The sequence below is a fragment of the Perognathus longimembris genome, chromosome 12, assembly GCF_023159225.1.
Source record: "Perognathus longimembris pacificus isolate PPM17 chromosome 12, ASM2315922v1, whole genome shotgun sequence".
Classification (NCBI taxonomy): domain Eukaryota; kingdom Metazoa; phylum Chordata; class Mammalia; order Rodentia; family Heteromyidae; genus Perognathus; species Perognathus longimembris.
In genome coordinates this window covers 22,604,379-22,616,403 of record NC_063172.1, presented here as the reverse complement: position 1 = coordinate 22,616,403, position 12,025 = coordinate 22,604,379, and the positions used below count along the sequence as shown (strand labels likewise).

The following is a 12,025-nucleotide window of genomic DNA, read 5'->3' as shown; positions in this document are numbered from 1 at the left end:
AAGAACTGATGCCCAGACTTTTCCTAGCCATCCCCAGTCCTGTCTACCAAGTCCAAGTCAGAAATGTAGGCTAGAGTACCACCTAAGGTTAAAAATAGCAGAAGTAACTTCAGACTTCAGATTTTATATGTATGTGCACTCTGTCCTTCTCCTACTGGCAGTCTTGTTGAACTCAGAAGACACTAGCCAGCCATGAGGAGGGCATGCTGGGCTGTCGTCTGGTATGCTCAACAAAATGGGTGCTGTTGCAGGATAGGATCGGTCACATTATGAAGTCATTTTTGAGAGGTACTAAGTTTTTGTTTTGAGTTTTGAGGTTTGCTTGCACGGTGTTTGTTTTCTGCAGGACTAGAGTTTGAACTCAGGGCCTCAAACTTGGTAGACAGGCACTGTACAACCAAGCCACACTTCAACTGTTTTCTGCACTCACTGGTTATTTTTGAGACAGGGTCTTGCTTTCTACCCGCGTATACCTGGACAACTAATCTACCCATTTTAGGCTTCCTGTCATGACTGAAGTGCATGCTACCCTGGCTTTTGAAACATCATCTTCCTGGTACCAGACTCTCAAGAAGTTAGGCTTACAGTCTAGCAGCAATCAGGCTTAAGACACTAAGTTTAAAAGGAGATTATTAAAGTAGTAACCAAAGCAACATACAATAAGTTCATAGAACTATTTCAGCTATGAGATCCAATATATTTTGATAGTGATAAATTGTTGGGCATCCATACATCTGTCCATTTTCCCTGATCATCAGTGAGAACGACCTTTAGCAGTATCACAGAGATGATTGCTCTAAGTTCTGAGGTGCCTTAAAGGACTCAAAATGAATTCTCTATATGCTACCCATCATTCAAGCCAGATCCTGAGAAAATATTTCATCATTTAACTATTCCACCATTAACCAAACAGCAAATCATTTGCATTTGCTTTGAAAAGTAATCATGTTGCCTTAGCCTTTCTACTTGTCATTATTTGGTTCATTCCCCTGGACAATCTCATTTTAGACAGATGCTTGGGACTGTCATTTAGATGGATTGGTGCTAAATTCCAGATGTATACACTTTGTTTTAACTCGGAGTCCTAGTCCTAGGTTAGGACTCTGGCAACCACCAAGATCACCTTGTCACCTGACTTCATAGAGTTTCCCAGAAAGCAAAGTTACTCATCCTTTTCACTTCTGACATTTTGGATTGTAGAACTATTTGCCATTGAGAATTTTCCTGTGTACTGTAAGATGCTAACCAGGATCCTTGGTCTCTACTGCTAGATGCCAATAATATTCTCCACCCAAATTGTGAACATCAAAAATTTAAAAAAAATCATTGCCAATGTCCACGAGAGAGAAAAATTATCTCTTCTTGAAGAACACTGGGCTATAACGAAGCAAGCCAAATGTCAGAAACTTTTCAGTTGTAATAGTTGCTCTTATTTCCAAATTCCTTTGGTGCTACCAGAATGAGTCTTATTGTACAGTTTCAGAAATAGCAACAGCTGTCTCTCTTCAAAGTTCTAACTATCACTCTTTAGGACTTTTTTTCTTAGCTGCAAGGCAACCCTACACCTGCTATTTTTTTCTCAAGCCCTAAGGGGCAGAGTGGGATAGATTCTTTTTGGAGACATTACCCTGGTTTACCTCAGAACTTCTTTGGTACACTTTTAACTTCTGTCATGAATGACAGTTTCCCTGTATTAATTCCCATCTGTGAAATACTTAATGTAGGTTCTGTTTGCCTAACTGCTTTCTGCCTAATAGAGTGATAGTGGCTATCACCTTGACATAAGCCATACAATGGAGTCACCAAAAGCTTGAGGTTCTTTTTCTTCATTCAATGTTGAGGTCAGCTGCACCTTTAAGGGGCCACAGCTGACCTCAGCCTGTCCCTCCCCTTCCTGTCTTTAACCGGAAGAGAAGGAAGTCTGACATCACTTGAGGGACAGCTCCTTGGGACCAATCAGGGGCCCCTCTCTTGTGCCCGCCTTTAGGGTATAACTGGGAGGCTCCTCATTTGAATAGACAGAAGCCCTAGAGGTTTTCTCCAGGGACCCATGAGCCCGTGTTGTTCTTGGCGGCTTTGGGGCACCCTGCGACCACACGCCACCGAGGCTACCCGTGGCCATCGCTCCCTCGTGAGCGATCATGGACCACCCAGGAAGGGGCGGACAAGCCCCTTCCCCCCCCAAGCGAGGGGAAATCGAGAGAGAGACGAGGCTACCTGTGGGCATCGCTCCCACATGAGAGTGATAAAGGGCCACCCAGGAAGGGGCAGACAAGCCCCTTCCCCCCCCAAGCAAGGGGAAGTAGAGAGAGCCCACAATTCAACAGAATTTTATCAAGAATCCATAACTCGGCAAGACTTGTACTAGGCTTTGGGAATAAAAGATAAACAATACGCAGTCTGTTTCCTGGCCAATAAAGAACTATCAAGAGCCAGTTGTAGGTAGATGAAGCACTTGTGAAATTGTTTTCCAATCCAGAGCATCATTTGGCAACCCACTGATTTGTGCCAATAGGTATTCTGATTAGCTGTATCTTTGTTACTTTTAATTGTTTGGGGGCATGTGTCCTATTTCTTTTGTTTGGCCTTTAGATTGAAGACATGCATACTATGAGACAGTCACTTTCATCCCTACCAATTTTTCTTTCTGTAGGCAATTCAATTACTTATGATTGCCACATTATTAGTAACATTAGAAAAAGTGAGTTCTTGCTTAAACATACTTGTTACAACTATGGGCAACTTATCCAGATTTATGTAGGAAAATGGATGGAAAGTGAAAGACAGATAGGCAGTAATTATTTTAAATCTCATAAAATCCTTGTAATTTTTCATCCATTGATTCCTCTATAGTCTGTTCCTTGGCTATAAATCTTCACTTGCCAATGCAATGGGATAGAATTGGGCTCAATTCTATCAATTGGGCTCATTTGGTCTCTTTTCTTCTATGATAATGAATGAGTCCTGATTGTAATCTGTTTTTTAATTGTTTTACTGCCTAGCCTTGGTTTTCTATAACAAATAATCTTAAAGTATGAGTTTAAACAGTCTGAACAAATCAAAACAAGTGCCTTCTATATGCTAAGTGGTTATATCAGTCAGGAACTAACTAGGAAACATAACTGCTTGAGTATTAAAAACAGATGTAAAGGATAGTATTAGCTGCATGAGTAATAAAAGAGATGAGGAATCAAACAAGGGACTTTGAAGAAAGGAATAAGTTACTGAACAGGAATTTAGAATGACTATTACTAGGCCACAAGGACAGGGTAGACCCCAGGGGACTGGGTCACCTGTAGATGTTGACACCACCGTTTCCCAGTGAGCAAGAACTGAGCCATGAATGCAATAGACAGGATGTTGCCAGGTGTATCTCTGAAGGTGATGACAGTGGAGGGTCCCTCAGCCATGCGCTCTCCGCTCTCCCTCTCTAATTCCCCACTGATACCTACCAGTTGACTCCAGTTGGAAGCTGTGAAACTGTAGCTTTCAGTGGCTCACCCAATTGTGGGCCCGAGTAGAATAGAGAAAAGGAAACAAATATGATTAGAAACAATAAGAGCCTGGCAGAATAATTCAGTCAGCATCTTACTCAGTTTGTGCAACACACAGCAAGGTATGATCACCTACTTTTATAACTGAGGAGAAAGCTAGGAAGTTAAATGGCAGGATTATAAAGAGCAGACTTGAGGCTGGGGGCCTGTAATCCAAGCTACTGAGATCTGAGAATCACAGTTGGAAGCCAGCCCAGACAGAAAAGACTCTTATCTCCAAATAACCACACACAAAAAAAAAATACTGTAAGTGGAGATGTGGCTCAAGTAGTAGAGCACTAGTCTTGAGTAAAAATGCTTAGGGACAGGGTACCATCCCTGAGTTCAAGCCCCAGGACTAGCACAAAAAATAAAAACCAAACAACAACAAAATAGAGCAGACTTGAAAGTTTTATCCAGGTCTATCCTGATCCTAGTCACTGCTGCTTTCCCAGCAGAAGTTTCAACATCACAGCTATACTTTACAGCTTGCTGATCTTGAGGGACAATTTCAAGGAGGACTACAATCCTTCTGGGAAACAAAACAGGGAGATATTCTAAATCACATTCAGACCATGGTGCAATGAAAAACTACAAGTTTAAAATCCTGGCTGCATTTGGGAACCTTTTTATTAAAGGAAACAAAGATCCTGGCCTAACTTCTTACATAAATCATGATTGTTCTGCTTAATGGGGCTGCAATAAACCTAATAACCTGAAGGATTTGCAAGCATGTTAATGAAAAACACTGGCATTTTAGAGGAAAGTAATTCTGCCCTGGGAGACAGAATTTGGATAAGGGGGAGATTTATTCTAGGTAGGCAACAATGAGCTCTGTTACCTGGGTGATGAGACACTTCAGCACAGATGAGTTCATGTGATAAGTGGCTGCAAGCACAAAGCAGAAGCTGAAGACAAGTAAAAGGTGCGCAGGAGACGCATATGTTATGAAAATGGGCAGATTGGCTAAGTGTGAAAGCGGAAAAGTGAACTGTTTTATAGAGAGCAAAAGGCTACTACCTTTTGCTAGGGAAATTTATTGGATTTGTGATTAGAAAGCTGTTGGACTATAATTTACTTGTATGGATTTATAAAGTTGGGTAGTGTAGAAAATGTCTCTTCTTAAATACTAGCAGAACATGTGTTTACTTATTCTTATCTGCAGAGCCTGACAGGCTAATAAAGCCCCAGATACTCCATTGCTGTGGTTGTTTTCCATGGAGCTGAAAGTTTCATAAATTCTTGATTTATAGGGTGTTTTGTTTTTTTTTGTACTCCTTGTATTAGCTTTCGGGTTTTTATAATTTGTTTGTGAAACTCAATGTTTTCTCCTCGACTTTGGCTTCCTGTAATCTGTTAACAGCGGAATTGCCATTTCCCACCTGAGCTACTGGAGCGCCTTACTCCTGCAAGTTATAATAATTGCAAAGGAATGAATGGGCACAGGAGCAGTTAAGCTCACCTGAAGGCCATTCCTAGGATATTTTTCCAACTTGCAGATCATGAGGTTATTAGGAGGGAATACTTAACTGTGGCCAGCTTATCAGTAGATGAAGAAATACAGTGAACTGTGTCAGTGGTACTCAAATTCTGGCTCATTCTCTTAAGTCCAAGTGCATCTATCACTTACAACCCACATTCTTTGTATAATACAGTTATGCAGCTGTAACACTAACAGTTCAAATGAAGGTGAAATTGCCTTATACCATCCTCTTCCAAATTTATCACCCATGGAAATCAAAGATTCATCCTCTCCCTTCAAACTCTTTACCCTTATTTTCAAATATATTGCTGAATAGTTTACATTACCCTTGTTAGTCCAGTGACAGAGATCAACCTCTTCCTATTAACCTGTAGCAGAAATACAGCTTTTTGTGTGGACTGCCTTCTGAAACAAAAATCATCCATGTATGTGTGAGATTAGCAGACATACTAAAGATTTAGTGGCATCCTTTGGCACAGTGAAGTGATACATCTAATCACTTTTGTTGTTGTTCTAGGGTTGAACTCAAGTAGCACTCTAACGCTTCAACCATGTCCTGTCCTTTCTGTTTTAGTTATTTTTTTTGGTAGAGTCTAGCTTTTTGTCACAGGCTGGCCTGAGACTGCCATCCTCCTACCTGTGACTCCCACTTGGCTGAGATGAAAGTTATGAGACATTTGACCTGGCTTGGTCTTTGAGAGGATCTCACTAGTTTTTTATGTTTGTTTTAGTTGGCCTTGAACTATGATCCTCCCGTATCTGTTGTCCCTCCCAGAAGCTGAGATTGTAGGCATGAGTCCCATGTGACCTTCATGATCTTTTCACTTGTTCTACCTCCCACCCCTTCCTTATACTTAGGACTTTTCCTCAGTTTTAGGAGATTGTTTTGCTAATCTTAACCATTACCTTCAACACCACAAGCCATCAGTTTTGTTTAAAACAAGTAGTAATTAGTCACAGCTAATTTTTTCTGAGTCTAGAAATCTTGGCTTCTTTTCTGACCAACTCATTCTCTAGGAAAAATAGTTGTTTTCTCTGTGTGTGGGGAGGGGAGAGGGGGAAGCTGAGAAGTCTAGTGAAATTCAGGGCAAGCCTATTACTATAATGTACTTGTGAGTCAACTGAAAACCATCTGTGTGGTTACAAATCTGCCCAAGTTCAAGAATGAGAAATAATTTTCTCAGAACTGCTATAATCACACCAAGAAAACTTAGGTGGTTTCAGCTAATCAGTTCAGGATTTTTAATTCTTAAAAAAAAAGGCAACATATTTTATGCTTTAGAATAGAATTCCATGTCATTGTGATCAGTAAGCAGAAAAAGAAAAAGGAGCCCCTAGGTACAGTTATTACATGCACAGACATTTAAACCCATGTTGAGACATTTAATTAAAATTCTGATTTCAGCCTCATTTATTTCCCTACCTGGTTGAATCTGAGCCCAGAATTACCATGGAGTTTCATTTTGCTAACTCATTCCTATCCTTTGAGTAGCCATCTCACAGCGTATGGTAACTATTGTTTCTGTTTGTTTCAACATGTTTGTCTTCCAAAAATTATTTTGAAAGGTATATAAAATCTGTCATTTTCTCTATTTATTTGGGAATTATATTGAGGTTTTTACTATTCATTTATATTATCCCGTTGTGAATTTTTTGTGAAAATTAATAACAAATATTTCTACTTAGTTTATACACTGTCTTGTTTCAAACAGGATTTGAGGTAGCAATTGCTTTCAAGATAGATGTCTGTATCTCTGTATTCATTTGTATCACAGAAATAAAACATTAAATTGAGATCATTTAAAAAGCTTCAACCTATAGTACTGATTTAGGATTAGTATATTCCAAGTAGCAGACCACAGATAGCAGAAAGCAGACAGAATAAGCATCCCACAAACATATCCACATCATAATCTCTGGAATTTGTGAATATACTTTATTTTATTTTTTATTTATTTTATTTTATTTTTTTTGGCCAGTCCTGGGCCTTGGACTCAGGGCCTGAGCACTGTCCCTGGCTTCTTCCCGCTCAAGGCTAGCACTCTGCCACTTGAGCCACAGCGCCGCTTCTGGCCGTTTTCTGTATATGTGGTGCTGGGGATTCGAACCTAGGGCCTCGTGTATCCGAGGCAGGCACTCTTGCCTCTAGGCTATATCCCCAGCCCTGTGAATATATTTTAATACACGGAAAAAAACATTTAGGTTAGAGATGGGACTGAGATTACTATTTCTGCTAACTTTAAAATGTGTAGCCATCTCCCAGAGGCCTGAAGTAATCAATCAGACAGGCAGTTAGAAGTGGGAGAGGGAGACAGATGTGTAAATATCAGGAGAACAGAGTCTGGGTAAAACCTAAGAAGCCACTGCTGGTGAAGTACAAGCAACCTGTAGAGGTTGAAAAAGACATGAAAACAAGGGCTCGCCCCTAAAGGTTCCTGAAAGTATGGTGCCTTGATCCTGGGCCCCAGAAGATGCGTTTTGGAGTCCTAACCTCCAGAATTTGAAGATAATCAGTTTGATTTGCTTAAAGCAACTGAGTTTGTAATATTTTGCTATTTTGGTAGTATGTTTTATTAGAAAATTATTATAAGAAATATACCAAATTAATGAATCTCTTGAGGGTCCCTACAATAAAAAAATATTCTAAAGCATACAATGGACAAACCCAGCAAGGTAGTACTACCTAAAGGATATGATTTTAAAAAAAAAAATTTGTAGTACTCAAGACTTTGCTCATGCTAGATGAACACCCTACACCATTGAGTTACATCCCTAGTCCAAGAATGCCACCTTTACCTCATCACTATTTTGGGGGTGAAACAGAATATCAATGAATTGTAGACAGAAAATTAGGGAACATAATTTTCAAAACGTTGCTCTAAACAACCTTCAATGCATATGGCAGTGGTGAATTTTCCTGTTTGTTAAATGCAACCATTCCTGACTTAACTCATTACATTTGGTGCTTGATGATCGTGAACTGATTAGACTTGCTAATTGCACATCAGTTTGGGAAGTTTGTATTCCGGCTTTCTCACTGCTCCTAGACTGAGGATGGGTATGTAAGCCACATTGAGCACATTTGCTAAGGGACAGATGGCTCCCATCACTCCCTTTTCTCTTTAATGACTCAGTCCTATGAATCATCAAAGTCCTACCAGGAAGCAATGAAGCTACTGGTTAGATCCCTAGCAGAGTTCACTCATCTAAAAAATCTGTCACTGTGGCTGACTCCACAGTAGGCAGATTTGGCAAACAGGTCAGCAGGCTTTTCTGCTTTGTAAATGACGCATAGACATTGGGGAGATGAAGAAGCCCAGCAGGCTGCTATCTGTGTAAAGCAAGTTCTTTGAGTAAGAAAACAAGGGCTTTTGGACCAAGATTCAACCAAGGTTGAAATGATTAAGGAAAATATACTGAAGCTTTTTTTCTTTTTAATGGACTAGGACTTGGAGAAAAAAAAGTTAAAAAAAAAAAAAACTATGAAGGAAACACTGCCTGATGGAATGTTGTCTGGGAACAACTGATAGGTGGTTTTCTTTTTCATTGTACTGAGTTACAATAACCCTTTTAGGTCTAATTAGGATTATCCCACAGCTGTAATCACTCAGGTCACAAGGGAAGTCATTTTAAAAAGCATTCATTAGGAGCTGGGCAAGGGGATTAGCGTTAGAGTGCTTGCCTTGCATGCATGAAGCCCTGGGTTCCATTCCTCAGAACAACATAAACATAAAAAGCGAGAAGTGGCGCTGTGATTCATATGATAGAGTGTCAGCCTTGAGCAAAAAGAAGCCAGGGACTTTACTCAGGCCTTGAGTCCAAGCCCCAGGATTGGCAAAACAAAAGTCATTAGAAAAGAACTCAAAAACAGAGATATGGAAATCTCAGTGGAGATTATCCTAACCTATCCCAACAATCATAAGGTGAAATTATGAGCTTCTAAAATCATAAACCAAGTTTTCTGGGTAATTTGAAAATTTTAATTACACCTTTCCCCAAAATCTTTGTCCCTGAAAAAACGGAGTACTGACAACAGCAGGAAGAGTTAGCAAAGCAGCAAAATAAAAGCAGTGAATGAGAAATACATTTTTGTTCTAACTCTATCTACTTGCAATTCTTGAGACTTGGGATGTACAGGATTTAAATCATCACTATCACAGTCACCAAAATATAGATATGGACTGGGAACACAGCTCAATGCTTGTCTAGCATACACAAAGCTCCAGACTTTGAGCTTCAACAATGAAAAAAGTGGGTAAGTTACTATCTGTATGCAAAAAGCAGATCTAAATGGTGGCTTAGATTTCAGAAGAGTCCAGCGGTGCAGGCAGCCTGCGTTCAAACCCAGGCTCTGCCACTTCTTGTCTGTTTAATTCAGGCTGCTTACCTACTCTGTGTGTTTTCTTTTCTATGAGTAGGGTTTGTATGAAAATAAAAGTAGTGCATAAAGTGCCCCAATAGTGGCTATATACATAGTAAGATGCAATGCATGTATTAGTTCATGTTATCTTCAATAAAAGTTATAAATGCTATCTCCTATATAATTTATGGCAAACATTTTAACCTGTCATTAAATAAGTGTATATTTAAATATATTTATGTATCTTCTCTTTCAAGATCCAATTTTGTATTTCAATTCCAAAGAAGGCTCTTCTCTTTCCAATGTGAAGTTTTCAAAGAAATTTTAAAAGTTGAATTTTTCAACACAGAATAACTTCAACTAAGGATAATATATTCCTTCCACACCTTCCTAGTTCTGAAGGTATGATCCAACTGAAGTTTGCACCCCATTTTCTTCCTTCTTCATCCTTATTCTCTAATGTCTGCCTGCCCCCTTTCTGACCATCAGTCAAACCATAGGGTTTAGAGAATGTATAATCTCTGTGTTTTTCTTCTTCTCAAGACTGTTTTCCTTCTTTTCTAAAACTAGTTAATTTATTTTTGGTGCTTTAGGACCCAAACCTTCAGGTGTGCTAAAATTAAACTTGATCAAAATTAAATTTACATTCAGTCAGAAACTGAATTTTCTAGTCAAATACTGGTTAAAATTTAACTCAGTCAAATATCTGTACAAATAGGCAAAAGGTATCTTAGGACCAAATATTTTCTATGTACAACCTTGTCATGTTTGTAACAAAACAGCTAAAAATCACATAAAGCTATGATTAATTTGAAAAGCAATTACTGGTTCTCAGTAAATGTTGACCTGCTATACTCTTGCAAATCTCCCTTCATGAAACCTAAATTATTCCATTAATTTTAGTAATTTGTAATATTCAACATTTTAATTACCTATTCTATAGATATATTCTATAAACTATAAACAATATAGTCAATAAACAAACATATTAAGTACAATACAATTTTTATTTTTAAACACTAAATTGTACATGTTTTATATAAAAGATTCTAGCCTCTGTATTTTAAAAATAATTACACTACCCAATACTGTCTTTATACTTTTTACAGAAGCCAATGCTCCCCAAATCTGTAGCTTCATTTTGCAGCTTTTACAGAATCATAATCTCTTAACTATATTTCTACTATCATTTAAAAAATAAAAATTCATTCAAGATATTTTAATTTAACACATGAAAACGTAACAGGTTATACTGTACAACTGCTTGGTCCTCTGGGTACCAATGGATGCATTCTATTACAGACAGCCAACATGTTCATGAAGTTAATTCTCTGTATTTACTTTTATTAAAAAGAGGTTTTTGGTCGTGAGAACAAACAATCTCTCATTTGTTGCCTGAAAGCCTAAAATAGGATCATTGGTCTCCAGGCTTGCTACTTGCTGCTTAGCAACCTGCCCTACATGCCTGCCTTCCTTTCTGTTGTAGAGCACAGTAGACATGGGGGTAGGCTGGCGATAGATGAATACTCGGCGAAGGCACTCACAGAGGGCAGCATAGGAGTAATTCGGAGCACAGGCAAAAAATTTTTTGTCTCTCTTTGATGCTTGGACATAACCTGCCAAAAATACAATACACATAAAAGAAGAATTATAATCTACATACAAGAAACATAATTTAATATCTACCATTTCATAACTTTGATTAAAACTTCTTAATTTCTATTAAAATCCCTCAGTAGCTGAATGACGGTTCAGAACCATAAATGGTTAGTGACAATCTGTTTCTTTTAATTGGTGCAACAGTACATTTTAGTACAGGGACAAAACAGGCTTTGTCTCTTCAAGAAATGTATAATAGAGCTCCACTTAATTTCCATAAGTTAGTAAAAATACTAAAATTCTGAAATCTAAAACACTAAATACAGGTCAAAAGATCTTTAAATGCTAATTAGTAGGTGGATGAATAACAGAGCATCACAGAATGTTCTCTCGCATGAGAGATAGATGAGGAAATGGCCATAGGATATGATCATAATTATCTAATATTTAATATTAGACATGACATTATTTGTGCTTATGATGAAGATCTGTCATAATGGATCTCTACAGGTATTCACAGTGAATTCTCTCCCCATGGGTGTAATGTTTGTAGTTTGTTTTTTATTTAGCAGTAGTGGAGAGTGAATTCAATCTTACCCCTGCTTTTGGGATACACACCTAGTTCCTTTTGATTCTAGAGTGCTTTTCAGATAGTGTCTTGTGATTTTATCCAAGCCAGGCCTGAAACTATAATTTATCTTAAGTCATGTGTATGTTTTAAAATTATTTCTTATGAAATATAAGTTAGGATTTTCAGAGTGGAATGTGATTACTGAATGCTATGACATGTGATATTAAAAAAAGGGACCACCAATAAAAACTGAGCTCCCAACAAATAACAAATGGGCAAAGCCATGGAGCACACGAGAAAACAATACAAAATGTTAATATTAAATGTTATTTAAGGTTTGAGGAAGGAAGAGTGAAGGAGATGGTGATATCATTTGCATATGTACTTGTGAGATATTATGTTTGTTGGTAATGTAAAGTTGACTCAAGCTTAAGCTCAAGTCTCAAGCTTGTTACAAGTCCTCTAAAATAAGAGGGTCT

At 38.3% G+C, this 12,025-nt stretch overlaps 1 protein-coding gene across 1 annotated transcript in view; it reads right to left on the bottom strand.

Moving 5' to 3' along the window:
- Positions 1-10,369: 10,369 nt before the first annotated feature.
- The window catches only part of Nudcd1 (NudC domain containing 1), a 45,912-nt gene continuing 44,256 nt past the window's right edge, over positions 10,370-12,025 (bottom strand). Inside the window, exon 10 of the mRNA XM_048359273.1 lies at positions 10,370-10,992. Within this exon, the coding sequence (XP_048215230.1) occupies positions 10,700-10,992 (293 nt within the window). The 3' untranslated portion in view covers positions 10,370-10,699. The remainder of the gene's footprint in view (positions 10,993-12,025) is intronic.